The 17431-nt window shown below is 35.1% G+C and overlaps 4 protein-coding genes and 1 long non-coding RNA gene across 10 annotated transcripts; 2 read left to right on the forward strand and 3 right to left on the reverse strand.

Moving 5' to 3' along the window:
* Window positions 1–71: 71 nt before the first annotated feature.
* Window positions 72–2254, reverse strand: LOC106171910 (protein PAXX). The gene is made up of 3 exons (XM_013552430.2): window positions 2088–2254; window positions 1286–1415; window positions 72–942 (listed from the first exon to the last, which is right to left on the reverse strand). Exons 1-3 carry the CDS (start codon window positions 2188–2190, stop codon window positions 564–566), a joined length of 612 nt encoding a protein of 203 aa, XP_013407884.2. The 5' UTR covers window positions 2191–2254; the 3' UTR covers window positions 72–563.
* A 3069-nt stretch (window positions 2255–5323) lies between these two features.
* Window positions 5324–6569, forward strand: LOC147763395 (uncharacterized). Its single transcript, XR_015332745.1, has 3 exons — window positions 5324–5446; window positions 5576–5694; window positions 6028–6569. It is a non-coding gene; the product is annotated as an uncharacterized LOC147763395 (long non-coding RNA).
* A 15-nt stretch (window positions 6570–6584) lies between these two features.
* On the reverse strand, window positions 6585–9546 carry LOC106171904 (leucine-rich repeat-containing protein 73). Of its 5 annotated transcripts, none has more exons than XM_013552414.2 (5): window positions 9352–9546; window positions 8451–8848; window positions 8079–8239; window positions 7682–7905; window positions 6585–7251 (listed from the first exon to the last, which is right to left on the reverse strand). In XM_013552414.2, the coding sequence occupies exons 2-5, from the start codon at window positions 8720–8722 to the stop codon at window positions 6817–6819; spliced, it is 1092 nt and encodes a 363-aa protein (XP_013407868.2). In that variant the 5' UTR covers window positions 8723–8848; window positions 9352–9546; the 3' UTR covers window positions 6585–6816. The 5 variants fall into 5 exon arrangements, with proteins under 5 accessions (XP_013407868.2, XP_013407866.2, XP_013407867.2 ...); XM_013552412.2 differs by having other exon boundaries at window positions 8451–8910; XM_013552413.2 differs by having other exon boundaries at window positions 9270–9546.
* Window positions 9547–9623: 77 nt separating this feature from the next.
* On the forward strand, window positions 9624–14900 carry LOC106171906 (DNA repair protein RAD51 homolog 2). 2 transcript variants are annotated; one of them, XM_087003728.1, is made up of 10 exons: window positions 9624–9795; window positions 10482–10595; window positions 10979–11083; window positions 11283–11419; window positions 11636–11755; window positions 11932–12115; window positions 13018–13090; window positions 13264–13376; window positions 13560–13638; window positions 14084–14900. In XM_087003728.1, the coding sequence occupies exons 1-10, from the start codon at window positions 9712–9714 to the stop codon at window positions 14173–14175; spliced, it is 1101 nt and encodes a 366-aa protein (XP_086859854.1). In that variant the 5' UTR covers window positions 9624–9711; the 3' UTR covers window positions 14176–14900. The 2 variants fall into 2 exon arrangements, with proteins under 2 accessions (XP_086859854.1, XP_013407874.2); XM_013552420.2 differs by lacking the exon at window positions 10482–10595 and having other exon boundaries at window positions 9631–9795.
* On the reverse strand, window positions 14892–17269 carry LOC106171908 (protein lethal(2)essential for life). Its single transcript, XM_013552424.3, has 3 exons — window positions 16850–17269; window positions 15689–15865; window positions 14892–15356 (listed from the first exon to the last, which is right to left on the reverse strand). The coding sequence occupies exons 1-3, from the start codon at window positions 17135–17137 to the stop codon at window positions 15213–15215; spliced, it is 609 nt and encodes a 202-aa protein (XP_013407878.2). The 5' UTR covers window positions 17138–17269; the 3' UTR covers window positions 14892–15212.
* Window positions 17270–17431: the final 162 nt, after the last annotated feature.

Here is a 17431-nt window from a genome sequence, read left to right on the forward strand (position 1 = left end):
GTCAAGTTATCCAAAGGTATCTGGTATTCCATTTCATCAAAGGGATAAATGCATTAACACATGCCCACATATTGATATAATAATACAATTTTATTATTCGTATAATTTTACACAAAGGTATAAATAGTTTCATGTAATATAATTGAATTTCAGCATAAGTCGTATTTGTATAAAAATGGAATATGTGTAATAATTACAGAAAAAAGTTAAAATGTGTGTGAAGCATGCTAGTGTAAATTTTTGTCATTTTAAGAAAGCTTACAGCAGATTGCTCAAAAGATTATTCTACCTAGTGAAACATACTATCACAGTTTTGAATATCCTCACTGCAACTTAATAATTTTTGGGTAAAAAAATTGGTATCCAGTTGCAAAAAGATTTATAGGATCTTTAAAAATTGGATTTTTTAAAGGAAAAAAAATAGATGGTTCATTTAAAGAAAAAATCAAACTGCAAAATTGTAATCGATTCTAACAATATAACAGTCCATATTATTAATATTAATGAGCACTGTTATAAAAGTTCCGTGCTTGCTCCTCTGGTTTGGTGGATTCATTAATTGTTTAATCAAACACAACACCTTGTGCTGCCTTCCTTTTCTTACTTGATGGATTGATTACACTCATTCCAGGTTGCTTTGGTTTCGCCTTGGTCTGACTACCTCGTTTCTTGTCCAAATCAACAAATGCTGTATTGCTATTTGATGCTTTGCCAATCTGATGCTGAAGACCCTCAACCGTATCTTTGGACTTTTTCAGCTCAATTTCTAAACTATGTGCCGTACTGGCTAAGAAAAATAGTAATGTTTGTATTTCTTCTTTTCTCTCTGCGGCACTTGCTTCATAAAGGTTGAGACTTAAACAGCTGATTCCTAGTCCAACTTCCAGTGTTGCTTTCTTCCCCATACAACTGACTGTCATCTCTCCCCTTTGGAATGATTGGCTGGAATGAAATAATCTTGGAATTTCTGACATGTAAATAACTGCAAACCATGGCTAATATCATTCCAAAGTGTACATAAAACAGTTTGGATCTCATGCTACAATCAAAAATATTCTATAATTCTCCAATTGCTCACCCTTCTCGTACAGAAGAGAAATAACATTCTAAAATTAGGTTAGCCAGTCTTTTTTACATTTATTGTGCCTGCATACCATATAAGTGCCTCTTTGAGGGAACATTGGAAAAAGAAGGTTTCACGCATCTTATGTAAGGCAAATAAAACTCATTAAAATGCTGAATTCAAAGAAAACTATAACAGCCCCATATGTGTGGTTCTACCTACCTAAACCTGATCAAGTATTCCTCCAAGGACTTAAAATCTGCAACATCTCTCTCTGCCTCAAGTTCCTCTTTGTTGAGTTCCGTCTTCCACACATCACAGCCATTGCTTACACAAAGTACCCATTTGTCTCCTAAGGGAAGAAAGCAGGTATTAATCTTGATTTCTTAAAAAAAATCAACTTCGTTGAGAAAGCAATGAAAAATTAACGGAAAATTTACAAATGAAAAGTTTCACTTCTATTTCCTTTCTCTGATACATTCAGTTTATATCAGCTTTCTTTTATTCATCCGAGATGTCAGATATCGTAATGTATAACGCTAACTCATGGATTTTCGTGCCAACAAGGCAGCAGTTACCCAAACAATCAGTGCTGGGGGGTGGGGGGGGGGGATAAAATGTACAACATATAATCATAATTATAATCATTCACTGTATTCACAAGTACCCTTGCCTCAGTGTTAGGACTTTCTCTGTTCCATTGGCGCAGGTTTTGCTCTGCAGTTAAACTGCAGCAGCTTGGCCCTTCTCTGGCAAAACCTAACCTCAGTTTTCGGCCTCACAAGCTACCCAGGTATATATAAGTACCTAGCACGAAAATTCATGCGTTAGCAACAGTACATATCAGAATCGTCAATAGGAGTGCTAACGCATGAATTTTCGTTCTAATAAGTACCTAGAATGCAGCATGTAATGTTTAATATGTCACTTGTTTAAGCCTTAAGGCCGAAAACTGAGGCAAGGCAATACCTGCCCCTGTCTGAGTGCAAATTAATATTGTTGCATACCAATAGCTTTTTAATACCTGTCACTCTCATAAACACCAAGTATCGCCCGGCGAGAGACTCTGTTACTTTGTAGACTTCGTTCAATCCATGTTCCCTCAACAGCTCGCGAAAGCCAGGCATATTTCTTTTGCAATTAGAGGCGTGAAAACACAAACATATTGCAGCAAGAGTGACGAAATGAGACGTGAAGTCCAGCAACCACAATTGCTCTCAATTTAGTGTTTGCAATGCTGTTTACACCGGGCTGCTGCTGCAATCACGATTTTTTCAATCTCACAAACCTCGGCTGTTCTCTGCTTTCCTTGCGTATTTCAGCAAACAAGCAAATTAACCTGAATCACGTTTGTAAACAGGTTTGAAAAGATGGGAAACAAGAGAGAGAAGGGTAGGGATACTCTTCTTTTGTCCAATAAAGCGGATAAAGTAAAATTATTCAACTAAATTATGGATGTAGGCCTACCACTTTTCTACAGCACCCACCCAAACAGAGATAATTTCCACAGTAATTTTTTTCAACAGACTCTAACAAATTCAGTAGCTCATTACGTCCCTTTTTCGCGAAGGGTCATTCTCCCGATGTGCTCCATTTTACTATCCGCCTTTGAAACAGTCCCGAAGTCCGTAATTATATAAAGTAATGCCATTTATATCTACATATCTTGCGAAGCTTCTTAAAAACTATAAAATCAGTCAAGTGAAAGTACCTGATGTCGATATCAAGTAAGATTTCATTGAATAATTAATAATAAATTTGAAGATTGGGAATTCCACACGCTTGGTGATTCCAAGCGTGTGATGATGATAGGTTTTTTGCACTTCACACATAAATGGCATGGGCGGCGAAAGTTACGTAAGATTGCAAATATTTTGATCCTATTGGATCAATGTTCCCTACTCAATGTGCGGTCAAACGGGCAGATATATTGTTGGTTGAACAACATTAATATACTTTGTTCGCACAGAAAGTAAATTTTGCATACAAATCCATACGTCACATCTCATTTCAACATCCTCAAGCTGATCCTCCACTGCTGCAGCTTTGGCACGTCCAGAGTTCATCACAGTAGGCAATAGAGTTTTTCTAAAAGGATGGTAAAAAGACTTTTAATATAATTTCCAAATTACGAATTTGATTTTTTTATCGTAGGCCAAATTCTTGATTAAACCGTATAAATGGTAAATAAAGGTGTAGTTAATGAATATATTTGTTGAATCACGACAAACTTTTTCAGACCACAACACAATACCTAGGCCTATCTGTTTGATGACACTAAAATATCGAGGTTGGGGAGAGTCTATGGTATGCATGGTCACACCTTTCACCGTAAGATCGGTGAGTTTGAATTCATGCAATACATGTAGCCTACTTTTGGCCCAAGTGCAGTTAAAGGGATAGCAACTGATCATTTTGACCAAAAAATGAAGTTTCCTGGGGTTAACAACAATTTTCCGATACTTACCAGTGGTTAATGAATTCATTTCTACATTCAAAGTTAGTCCCTGTTCTTTTTCTAAAAAGTTTGTTTTTTTGTAATAATCTCCTAAGTCAGTTATCAGCTAACATATGCTCTCATATCTGTTGTCAAAACTGATTTACGCAAGTGCTGAATTGCATTCACTTTGGTATTAAAAATAAAATAATATTCTAATAAAATATTTTACGCAAAATTGAAATTCAAAATAAATTGCCACCAAACTTTAGGCTATTCCCTTCTTGAAATAAATAACTTATCCAGTGACTTATCCTCTTGCCGAGTCCCAGATGCTGTTGATTTCCTGAAATTGCATAAAAGAATACTTGCGCAATTACAAGAAGGGGGCCTGTATGTTCCGTAAAACACTGAAGCAATTTGCAGACTGTTCCTCTACGTTGTTGTCTCTTAATCTTGTAATAATCACCATCGATGGATCACCATGGCTGCAAATAACACCAGTTTCACCGAGACGAGTAAACACACCAATAATAAGACTTAATAACAAAGCAAAAACAGTGAAAGTATCTCAGGGTCAGTGTTATATTTCTCGGTAATTAGTCCCCCTATAAGAGCTAAGCAAACTCGGAAAACTTAAAATATTAATGTAATGCCGTTCATAAAAAGCGTCATCATACTTACTAGAGTGTGTATATATGTCAGGGACATCGCATTGTTTTATTCTAATTAGAAACTAACTTAGAAAATAAGTCCACATTTGTAACTCCCGGTTCCATTCAGCGACAAAAAAAAAAAAAAAAAAAAAAAAAAAAAAAAAAAAAAAAAAAAAAAAAAATTGATTAATTTGATTAAAATCAAGTTATTATATTCAAAAAGAAAAAAATATTCACTAAATGATTGGATATAATCGTTTTTACAATTTTCTTTTGCACATGTCTGATTGATGATAGGGCCTAAGTCTATCCTACGCCGGCCTTCTACACGAACCACGGATAGGTTTGAAACTGGGTATGCAAAGGGGAAACTGTTTCACCAACCTTTAAAAAAATGTGTAGGCCTATACATGGTGTATGTATTGACAGAAACAACCATTCCAGCTGTTGCATCTTTGCAATGACGAAAGCGACGGTGTCATGACGTACAATCGCGTGGTGACGTCATAATATACACTGTACCATAATACACTTTTCTAGCAAAGCGGAAAAGAAGGCACTGCTTTAGCGCTTTACACAAAATTATTAAGTTTAAAACAAAACAATGGGATGTATACAATCTCGTAAGTATCATTATATTTAATCATAATTAAACGTGATGTATTATTTTTTAATTTGTTTTGAGCTTGTTCAAATACATAACAATTTCTAAAAATTGGTGAATATAACAAAACTTAGAAACATAACTTAATAACGCTAAATAAGTCTATTTCATAAGTCAATCTTTGGCGGTTAGCAATACAGTAGGGAAAAAATATATTTTCTGAATAACGTAAATTTGAAATGTTTTTGGTGGTTATAACTTATACACGTTCGTTTTGTGCCTTTTTATGAAAATCATACTTTCTGAACGTTTTATTGCAGAAAATCATCAAAAGTTGGGACTCGGCGAAAGGACAAGAGCTAAATTTCGAAGGGGAAATAAAGGTTGCCTTTCATTTTTTCTTTTCAAAGCTTTTATTGGTGTGTCAATATGTATATTGTGAGGCATCAAGAAGTGAACATAAATGAAGCAGCTAGTCCTATTTTGAATACAAAGACAGAGTGTCAATACCGTTGCCCGATGTATGGCGGAAACATTGATAACATGTAGTTTATTGTGATTGCAGTGGGCCCAAGTCCCTCTCCTGAATTCACCGACGATCTAACGGTGACGGGTGTGGCTATGCAAGTCAACCCTAGTCGGACTTCAGTCGATATCTTTACTGTTCAGGGTCGTCAGACAGAATGGTAAACATTATTCTTGCTCCGCATTAAGTCAATTATAATTAACTTTGGAAATAAGAAAATATGATGTAAAACAATTGATTTAAAAATTATCTGCTAATTTACTTTTATTGTTTACAATTTTATATAAAGCCACACAGATCCAATCCCAGACTCTGGCGAGTTGGACATGTCAAAGCTGTCTCAAAAAGAATTCGACGACATTGTAGAGGATTTGATGGAGGATATACATGTAGATGAAGCATGATGTGGTGAGATTTTAAAGGGAAAGTGTTGAAATCATTTGCGCCAAAACAGAGTGCAGTTCTGTGATTTACTGGCATGATACGCCGTATTCCAAAGAACCAAAGTACATAAAAGCTAAAAAGAAAAATCCATTTTATGGTACATTTCGATCTGATCAATCGCTGCCGTTATCTTTGCACTGTAACTGGATCTATTTTTTATTATTTGTCGAAATACACAACAGAATTGCAGAAGGCAGGTCTCTGCTTTATTGTTTATGATTTTACTTGGACAATTTTGCAGAAACTTCGCAAAACTGTTAATGATTTAAATTTGGATTTATTCCCTTTACATTTCAGTGAAAATACTGGTATATCGGTATTTTATTCCGAGTGTCCAAATTCACCCATCACAATCCAGAACAGATGTCAAGACTACAGTAGACGACGCGCTCGGGCAGATTGGACTTCAGAAACCTTTTCAGATCATCAAATTTGATGCGAATGATGCATGAAAAAATCAAAAGACAAACAATAAATTAGAAATAATGGCGGGGATGGAGGTGGTAAAAAATGTCCGAAGAGATGGTTCTATGTAGTATTTTTCTTTTAAAAAATGAGACATACATTCATATTACCGTTGTATTGAAATAAGTGGTGCTGATGTAGCAACAATAAGAATTCATACTGCTACTGTAGAAAAAAATTTTAAAATGCTCACCAATATACTTGGTACAATACACTATAATAGACCAGTTTTTCATAATATAACTAACCCAAAACGCTTTAAGGTCACCTGCCGTAATTAGGTTGGGAGATTTGAAGGTTATTTAAACAAAAATCTTTAAGCTATATGCATGTACAGTGTAATTTACTGAAAAAAAATTAATTTCAGACACAATCCTTATCTGACAATAAAATGTTATCTTCATTTTATTTGTAGTATTAAATATCATCATAAATGTATAATTTTGTATAACTTATTGATTTGAATTGTCCCACCATGTTGACATTTTTCTTATCCTATGCATACATACTATAAAGAAAATGATTTACTGTCTGATTGTAACACTTATGAGTGTTACAAATAATCCATCAAAATTTAACTTCTGGTCTATTTGAAGGAATGAACATTTTGTGTTTATTTTGTCATACGCAAACATTTGTAACTCCAACATTTATTTCACTCCTAATATCAGCATCAGTGGTTCCCTTCTCCTTCATATTCTGTGAATCAAAGGTAGTTCCTGACTGGTTTTCAAAATCAGACTCATCTTCATCTTCATCATCTATTGAATAGTGCTTTAATGCACTGAGTTTTGTTCTATCTAAATCATCAGAAAGACTGGAATCTGAATTTTGTTCAGCTGGAGATGATAAATCTGGTTGAACTTGAAAACTTGATTCTTTTTTAGATACAGAATGACTAAGGTCATCTTCAGTCTCATCCGTGTCAGAAATGGTAAGGTAGAACTCTTTCTGTGTTCTTGCTATTTCTTTTTTCAGAGTAGATCTGATTTTATTCTTTTTAAGAACTAGTTGCTGTATGTTGACTTGGTAATGCTGGATGAGATATAACAGTATCTGAAAAAAAATTCATAATCTGTACATGATTGTGTATAAAAATTGAATATTTCAAAAGCATAATGATCAATCAATCAATCAATTCCTTTTATGCTGACTGGCGTGTAGGGCACCAACATAGATCTTCCACAGCTCTCTGTCATGCATTAGATGTTAGATGGATCCCCAGATTTCTCCAAGTGTTTCAGCTCTGCCTCAACCTTTTCTATAAGGTCTTAGATCTTCCTCTTTTATACATGGTTCTTACTTTCCAAACTGCACTTAACAGACCCTTAACTAGGAACATTTTAATTAATTATTTTTTTATGTTTACACTAGTGTTTAAACACAATGAATAAATGAAAACCAAATCCATCCACTTATAAATTAAAGTTTGGTCTTCCATGTTGTAAAAGGAGCTGAAAAAATAGGGCAGTGACATTTAACAAACCTCTGCTCCATGGTCAGTTATTCCTGTTCCTTCTAAGTCTAAAATCAGAAGCGTTGGTGTTGAGATTAAGGCCACAGACAAACAATTCACTCCACTATCTCCTATCTTGTTATAATCAAGGTGTAGGGATGTTAAGTTATTCCCTGCTGCAACAGCCATACAAAACAGTGCCCAACCCATAGATGTGATGTTAGTATTAGCACTCAATATCAAGTCTTGTAAGCCTAAAAACAAACGCAAAACTATGAAAATGATGATTGTAGTACAACATGATAGCCCTATGAAAATATATAGAAAAACTGATATTGAATTCCTGTTAATATTGATGTTAGTGTACATATTCAGTGCTCTGTGTAAAAAAATAACCCATGTTTCTACTTAATTACAAGTGTCCCACCTGGTTTAGCACCATTATCTGGCAGCAGGTCAGTAATGTATGGCACACACTGGTCATCAAGCTGACAGTCACCAATATCCAGACACACAATATGAGGGTGCATGACTAGGGCTTCGTGTAGGACAGACATTCCTAATCTCCCAAGATTTGATCCATGTAATCTGCAAACAAAATTTGTATATAAAAGTATGCAAACCATAAATAAAATGAAGTTGTAAGCATAAAAAAGAAATCTCATGGATGCTCCTTTGAAAACAGATTAAATTGTAAAATCACAGCATTGTTATGATAAATTATCAATAATGAGGCTAAAAAGAATCAAGTGACAGCAGGATACATGACATATTATAGGAGCATACCATATATACTTACAGTAGACTGTGTAGGGATCTGTTTTTCTTCAAGCAAGATGCAAGTTCCTCTACTTTTTCAAGTTTATCAACTGCTCCTAAATTCAGATTTAGCTGCAAGATGGATGCGCTGGTGCCAATGTGGTCCATTAACTGCTTAAAACATTTTCTTGAAATTTTGCACTGGCGTAGAGATAGGATTTTGACACTTTGGGAGTCCAGAGTTTCACAGATATCTTTCACATCCACTGACCTTAGTCGCTGATGGGAAATTTGTATGGTCCCTGGTACCATCTTAGTCAGTCCAAATATATCCGCTATTAAATGCTCTTAAGAGTTGCATTGGTAGACATGTTACAACTACAGTATACTTAGCAGGAACAAACAGATGCCAGTGAGGTGCTGCATCCATCGAGGATCCTGATCAAGATATTTGGGATACTGGATTTAATAGACAACACAACTGCACTTCTTGCCAGTGTCTAAAACATAGGATGCCATTGACTCATCACATAATCTCAAACTTACTGTATTCGACTTAACGGGCTGGACTTAAAGTTAAATTACATATAATTGCATTTAATAAAATGATATTATTTCTTGGGTGTCCTTGATCTAGTATAGAAGTACAGTCTATATGGCTAAGATTATGGTACTCCAATATTTCAAGTTTTCTGCATATGAATCAACGGGTTTTGTACATGTACACCGCTGTATATAGCAGACAATCTAAAATACATACATGTATTATTAATTAAAACAGGCAAAACACCTACTACACTGTAGTACTGGTAGGCAAGAACAAGAAATGAAGGAAAAAAGGAAGAAAGTGTACTCATACTCGTATAAACATTGACAGCCCTTTATAAAGCTGCAGGGACTAATGGAAGAGCTAACTTGCTTGCATACTCGTGCATACTCACTAAAACCAATGCACAACACGTGTTTGTATGTTTATGTTTATCACATACACCATCGCCCCCTGGTATCACAACAATCAACAGGATAAACAAGTACCGCACTTCAGAATAATTTATATTTTACGTATTTTGTACGTGCATGTGCACTATTGTCTGTGATGTTACAATGATACTATAAAATATTATGTATTTGTAAACTATTCTGATATCGGAAAATGATCTTTATTTTTTGTTAAACGCCATATGTTTGCAGAGTTTTACTGTCACCTGATTGGCGTCGTTATCAAACTTGACCTATTTATTACAGAGTGCGCCAAGATTGGAATGGTTTGTTTGTTGTAATCTGGTCCGGCTGGCCTTTGTATGGCTACTAAACGCCTTAAACGGGTTGGCTTATGTCCCGAAACACTTGAAAGATGTCAGAGACAGCATATTTTAACTTGCTCGGTGAGAAATATTTCTAAGGCTTTACTTAGCCACTGTTACTTAACTTACACTGTAGGTTAGAGTGAAACTGTACTTACTGACGTCACATTCAAATAGAGCACTGTTAATTTATTTAATGTCGTTAATGTTGAAGTAACCTATTTAGAAGTCAAGTTCCCATTCTGATGAAAGTTAGCCTTGTATTCTGAGTACACAAAATCCGGTAACGGACCAAATATGTTGGTTCAATATCATTTCATCAAGTTTGTGGATGATGAGTTGTGTCTACTTATATTCCCATAGATTTTAGATCGATCTATCCCCGCGGGGAGTCTCACTAGATTACTTTCAAATAATCCGACTTAAATGTCCGTCCAGCCTACTACAAGCTGGAAGGGGTAATTAACTTTCGTGTCCGCCCGGCTGACAGCTATTTAGCATGAACCCCCAGGGAGTTAGGTCGATCTAAAGTAGGTCGATCTAATCTATGGAAATGGGGTGTTATTTTATGTTAAGCATTCCTCTTCCTGCTGCAGTGTTTGTCAATTTTTTAAGCCTGCTGCGATCTAAGATTCTACTCAGAACACTGAGCAAATTTGGAATAAAAGCATAGGTAACTGCACAGAATTCTGCTCTTTAGCTTGATATCCTAGTACCATTTGTAAGCAAGGTATAATTAAGCTAGGCATTCTTTATTTTTTTTACAGGATTTTTTGTCAAAAACCAGGCTTGAATTGCTGAAGCATCTTAATATCAATGATGAGAACATTAAACATGTGATTCTACAAGTCAGCAGAGCAGTTGTACCAAAGCCTGTCACGGTATTTGTATATTTAGTATTTGGAGTACATTTTTTTTGAATGGACAAATGTGTGTGGTTTTGATACACAAAGATCAAAAACAGTTAAATTATGCTTTAATCTGTCAACCAATAAAAAAGAGAATATCCTGTTGGATGAGTTAAGCAACACTGATTAAATTATATGGAGGCATTTGCACACATTGATTTTGGCTATTCTCAAAAATAATAATTAAAAAAAAAAACCTCTTCAGAGTACTGCAACTGGCTGTTGTAACTGTCTGTGCAGACTCAAATTTTTTTCACCATCCCATATTAGTTTTGGGGTCTCCTGGCCTTATAATGAAAAATTACTAAGTATTAGTATAGCAATATTTAATTTCATTATTTTATTTTGCATTTTAGGCTTATGAGCTTTGGTCAGCAAAGAAGAAGCATTTTCTCCCACTCTCTTTACCAGAACTAGACCAGGTTTTACATGGAGGAATACCATTAGGAACAATAACTGAGGTAAAAGAAATTAAATGAAAACTATAAGCCCCCTTCAGTTAGTACACACAGGAAAAAAAACGTTATTTCATATAAATATGATATATGCTCCTTCAGATTCTTTTAATTTTCATTTGTGCATGTATCAGATTTTAGTGGGTCTAAAATTCATATGCTTAACAATCTGTATTTAGTTTATCTTCTGACTTTTCACTGCCAGATTGCAGGTCCAGCAGGCTGTGGCAAGACCCAGTTTTCCATTATGTTAAGTGTTCTTGCTACTGTCCCAGTGGAAATGGGTGGCTTGGGTGGTGCTGTAGTGTACATTGATACAGAGTCTGCCTTTAGTGCAGAAAGGTTGGTAAACTTGTGCTGTCTCATTTCTCTTATGCAGGACAATTTAGGAATTGCCAAGAAAAGCATAAGTATGATGGTGTAGGGTAACTTTCTATACTTATATTTACTTAAAAACTAATGCACTTTTTTGGTATTTTTTATTAAAATAGTCTGATGTGATTAAATAGAACTTAACCAATTTGGAAGTGAATGGTACTTTACCTTGATGTATTTCAGGTTAGTAGAAGTGGCTCAGAACCGTTTTCCAGGTCATTTTATATCAGAAGAGAGCCTGTTGCAGCTGACAAGCCGCGTCCATGTTTATCATGAGTCAACAAGCAGTCAGCTTCTAAAGAGGTTTGTTATAAATATTATAAAAAAAAACAACCTTATGATTGAGACTAATATTGAGGATAGACTATGATTACAGAAATATTTTCTTTTTCGTCAAAATGCTTTTAAAAAAAATAATTTTTATCATATTCCCGAATTTTTCTGACAGTTAATGCTATAACCCTAAGTTGTTGTTCCAGGTTACAAACACTAGAGGAGGATATCATTGAGAAGAAAGTGAAGCTTATCATACTAGATTCAGTTGCTTCCCTTGTCAGGAAAGAATTTGACAGTCGCACTTCACAAAATTTGTATGAACGAACTAATTTATTAGCAAAAGAGGCAGCCATTCTGAAGTATTTGGCAGAATCTTTTTACATCCCAGTAAGTAGATAAAGTGAGAATACAATGCTCATTCTATGTCACGGGCAGATATCAAGTCACACTAACATTTTCTCTTACAAAGACATTTTATATATGAAAATTATATACCACAAGCTGAAAATAATTTCATATGTTTAGTTGTGGCCAACCTGGACCTAGGTCTTCATCAGACTGATGTGAGTCATAACTCACTGATGGCATTGTGGTATAGCGGCCAGGACCCTCTTATATGACTGCAGCTCCTTTTACATTCGTGAGACAGGCAGACAGTTCAAGACCAGGGGTAACTAACACAAAAAAATCAGTGACTATAGGAAATACCAGCTCTGCCATTTCTGAACATGTTAATAGTTATAGACACTTTTCACAGTATTGACTGGAATTCAACTAAGATCCTTGAATCCGAGTCATTTGACATGCCATAAAAGATATTGTAGGCAATCAACGTCAGCTGTCACCAGCCACCCACGAATAGGGACAGGGGGATCAATCTACCTAACACACACACACCCCCCCCCCCCCCCCATTCTGATGAAGACCTAGTTTCAGGTTTGCCTCAAAATATCGAAATGAAATTATTTTGAGGTTGTGTTAAATAATAAGAGCCAACTCTCAAGCTAATTAACATTTTTGCCTGAGAACATTCTATTTTTAAAGTGTTGAAACTCAAGCAAATACTCTGCCAAGCTCAATGATTGTGTTTTTCACCTCTCTACACTGACCCTGCCCTCATCATCCAGCACCTCGTACATGCCTTGATCAATATAGACATTTCCCTTACTATAGCAGTGCATTTGTTGTGCTGCATACTTAGTAGTATTTTCAGGTAAAAATCACATTTAAAGTTTTGCAAATACAGACAAATATGTCCAGATAAAGCAGCATCTTCTTTCTATTTTCAGGTTGTAGTGACCAATCAGATTACAACTAGGTTTGGATTTAATCTTAGTGAAGTTGATGTAATGGAAAAAGAAGGTAAATGACAAGAATGGGTTATCTTGTGATAAACTTTCATATTTCATGCAATCAATTTTTAAAGAACATTTGAAAAGCAAGTGAAATAATCGGTTTTTTCTTTCTCTTTTTTACTTTGTGAAATATCCTATTTTTGATTAATGTTTTATAAACTTTTATCACTGTTATCTTAGACTCGGTGACAAGTTCAGAAAATGGCTATGTGACAGCTGCCCTTGGGAACACATGGAGTCACAGTGTGAATACCAGGCTTATTATACAATATTTAGATGACAGATACAGACAGGTGAAAACAAAGCATTTCATGGTTAAAATGTTTGGACAGAACCGATTTCTAGTAGTAGTTGGTGCAATAGGAAAAGCAGAAAACTGCCTGGTGTCTACTGATAATGGTATAATGTGTTTTTGAATTTAAGCGTTTTTGCAAGTATTAGTGTTAAATTCTCATGCTTTATTTTTTTCATTCTAGATACTGATTGCTAAGTCCCCTGTTGCTCCTTTTGCTGCACATGAATATGACATTCAAGATAACGGCATAGTGCTAAAATGTCAGTCACTGTATAAAATTATACTTATTATAGAACTCTTAAAAAATAATAAAAATAATTAAGTTAAAAAACTAATAACATTTATTATAAAATTAATGACAAGACGGACATGTTCAAAGTTCTTTTTAAGCTAATTTTGTCAGACAGTCTTACACATTACATTAGTTACAATGACCAAATGAAAAAGATATGCTACAACTGTACTCATTCCGTAAAATTGAACTATTGTGCTTGCCATGTATTCGAATGTGAAGTTGTGTAAGAAAGAAATACAAATCAAATAATTAAATGCCCAGTTTCCTTAGAATAAACTTAATATTATATGGGGAGAGGTTATCTGAAAAGAACAATTATTTATTGCTTTGGAATGTATCTGTAATTTTGAATTAATTTATACTGTACCATTGTAAGAAAATGGATGTCAATTTTATTTTTTTCTTTTCAGGTAATGGTGCTAGGCAGTATGAAGGGACTGATCCAGGATTACAACAAATCAGAGTACGGACTAGTTTACAGAAAGAATGTTTTCCTACTTAATGGAACAAGACAGTTGGCTGGCTTCAAAGTTATTATGATTTCATTTATAAGTTTCTTTTTAATATGGACCGTATTAAGTGTTCGGGTTATCTTGATAAATTATTTTTTCAAAAAATTAAAAAGTATATGTTTTATTCTTTTTCTCGACTTTTAGAATTAGTTTTCCATTCAAGTGCCAAAATACTGTTTTAAGGACATAAATTTGATATAAATTATGATGATATAATAGCAAGTTATTTTAGTCAGTTGAATATTCATAATACTTGTACGTGGTTTACATTGTATGTATCGACTGTTGACTGTTCTAGCAGCACAAGGGGAGCATTTGTTGCACCACAATTTCATCATCACCATCAATGCTGTTCGTCCCGTGTGGGACATAAGGCCACAGTCACTTCTTTCCATTTGGCCCTGTCTCTGGCTACGTGCTGGGCCTGTCCCCATGTAAGGTCTCCCTCCCTCAGCTCTGCCATCACTGTTGGGTGCACACCACAATTTAATCTGGCAGATATCAAGAAAAACAAAAAATGTGGTGCACCTTGCTTAGAAGTGTGTGTCCAACCTTTTGTTGTGCACCCGTGACCTAACAGCACAACTGTAGCAAAAGCAATAACAAACAACTAACGTGGAGCTTTTTTTTTTTTAAATCTTTTATTATATTTAACAGAAAGCATGTTATGTTTTAACAATTGATTTATGAAATAAAAAACAACTGATTAAATGAACCATTGTGATATATTATTTGAAACATACAAAAATAAGACATCGTGCTGCTGTCCACATATGAAAATTGTATTGCAGTAATTGGTTGCATCTTCTTCGAAATCCTGAAGTTGCTAGGCTACATGTAAGCAAACTAAAAATGAACATTCCCCCATACTTTGTACTGCAGTTCAAATGGGGCATAAGAAAAAATCACTAGCAAACATGATCAGGCATCATTTGTAATAATCCAGCTGCTCCACATATGTAAACTTATACTTTCTGTATTTCAGAAGTCAAAAGTACAAAGCACCGTTCAGTTGTTGAAACAAGTCCTACTCTTTCTTGTCTTCAGTTTCCTTTTGCTGTTTTTTTATTTCAATGACTCTTTCATTGGGGACGGGGCGGTTGACCTGTGCTTTCACAATCATGGAGCCATCGTCATTTAACAAGGATTCAAAGCTATCTACGTCAACATCCTGGAAAGGGATAAAGGGCAGGTTTAGCATTGTACTTTACTGCAGATACTCCCAAATTTTATCATCTGATACTTTAAATGACAGATGTACCAATTATAATATACAAAGGGTTTTCCAGTTACTTGTATAATGTATACCTAAAACGGTCGCAACATGCACTGTCTACATGACACATCTATTATCAATAACTGTACCAGCATCACAAGCTGACAACTCAATTACTTTGACCTTGTATATATTTCTCAACACACTTTTGATAAATTAAAAAAAAAAAAAAAAAAAAAAACAAAAAACTTCACACAGCTGAAACTTCTAGTAGTATACTCACTCACCTCTGGAATGGCAAACTGCCGTAAAAACTGCCTGGCAACCAACCCATGTTTATCCTCTTTGTCAGTGTGTTCACCTTTAATGACGAGAGTATTGTCACTGATCTTAACTTCTATCTCTTCTGGGGCAAAGTCAGACACATCTAACTCTATCTGGAAGACTTTGTCATCATATTTCAACTGGAAAAATAAATAAAAAAATAAATAAAAATGAAAAATTGATGAACGTCTTAAATTCATTCCACTATGTATAAAGTGCATGTATTCAATCCATTCTTAAAATTAAATGCATTTCATTATAGTTAACTGAAGTATTTCCTTTCACTTTAAATAATAAATCAATATTTCACTTCTTTCAAAACAAATACTTCATCAAACCAAGACATTAACAGGGGCGGATTCAGAGATATTTTCTGACAGTCTTCCAAATTATCTTTGTTGATCCGTTCTTCATTTTTGACCGTCTTCCGACAGAAAAAATTGGATACCCGTCAATGTAAACTTGAAAATCTGACCGTCTTCCGGAAGACCCAGAAGACGCCCTAAATCCGCCCCTGATTAATACTAGTACATATTTGCCAATTAAAAAAAGAAATTAATCGGGGTGCTGATGTAATTTGTTGGATTATTTCAAGTTACAAAGTTACTGACAAAAATGATGCAAAGAACAAAGACCTTACATCATCACTGTTGAGAGAGAGAGACTGCAAGTGACTGTTTGTTACATGTGCCATTCATTTAGAAAAATGTTCAAAATAGTTTTTTTAATCAATTTGCCCGGTCTTTCAGGTTACCAGTACACAAATAACCTTAATATATTACAATCTGGTGTCTTGGATACACTGTGAATGTATATCCATGGTCAGCCAAACAAAATAAATGCCGTGACCATTGACTTTTTCCACTTTTTATTCATTTATTTATCAACAATGATGCAAGTTCTAACGTTATTGCATACATCACTTAATTGTGTTTACTTCAATAGTAAAATGTATTACTATAAATTCCAGTACAGCAGTACACCTAAAATTTTTATAGTAGTATTCAAAAGAGTGCCCCTTGTATGTGGTGACCTCAAAATGATATTTTTAAATGGTGTCATTTTTATTTATGAAAATTATTTCTTTAAAACCATATACCGGTACGTTGATTCCGTCGACTTACCTGTACATCTGTCCTGGCTAAGCCTCGTACGTAATACGGTGGATCAAACGCATTCTTCCACAGTTGATTCATGACCCTCTCTGTTTCACTTAAAGGATCGTGGATCAAATTATCGAGCCCTGTCCCTGGCCAGCTGTCGGCCCACCATGGGCCTCTGTGACGTTGGGGTCGAATCATGGGGACCCATCGTTTCAAACCACGCTTGCAGACGACTGGGTCGCCGGTGACAGCGCACCTCAAGTACTGCCCCTTGTTGCCTAACGATTTTGGTACAATCGCACGTAACATGTTTCGTCGTGTAAGTCTACTACGTTTGTTTGTACGTGCAGCGTGTGGCTTTTTATACCGTCTCTTCTCACCTCAAACGACACACGTGAATGTTCACGATCTTTCCAGATCAAGGAGGTAAACAAAGCGACGGTCGCGCCCTCTGCACATGATCATCTATGTTAAAAAGTCTTAGGAAAATACAAACGTTTGGTTTACAGAAATAAATTTTATTGATAAAAATTTATTTTTATACCATGACATTGGCCAGATCAACCATTTGTTGACATTTTTGTATAAACAGGAATAAATACT

The sequence above is a fragment of the Lingula anatina genome, chromosome 2, assembly GCF_051362555.1.
Source record: "Lingula anatina isolate TDL-2025a chromosome 2, LinAna3.0, whole genome shotgun sequence".
Classification (NCBI taxonomy): Eukaryota; Metazoa; Brachiopoda; class Lingulata; order Lingulida; family Lingulidae; genus Lingula; species Lingula anatina.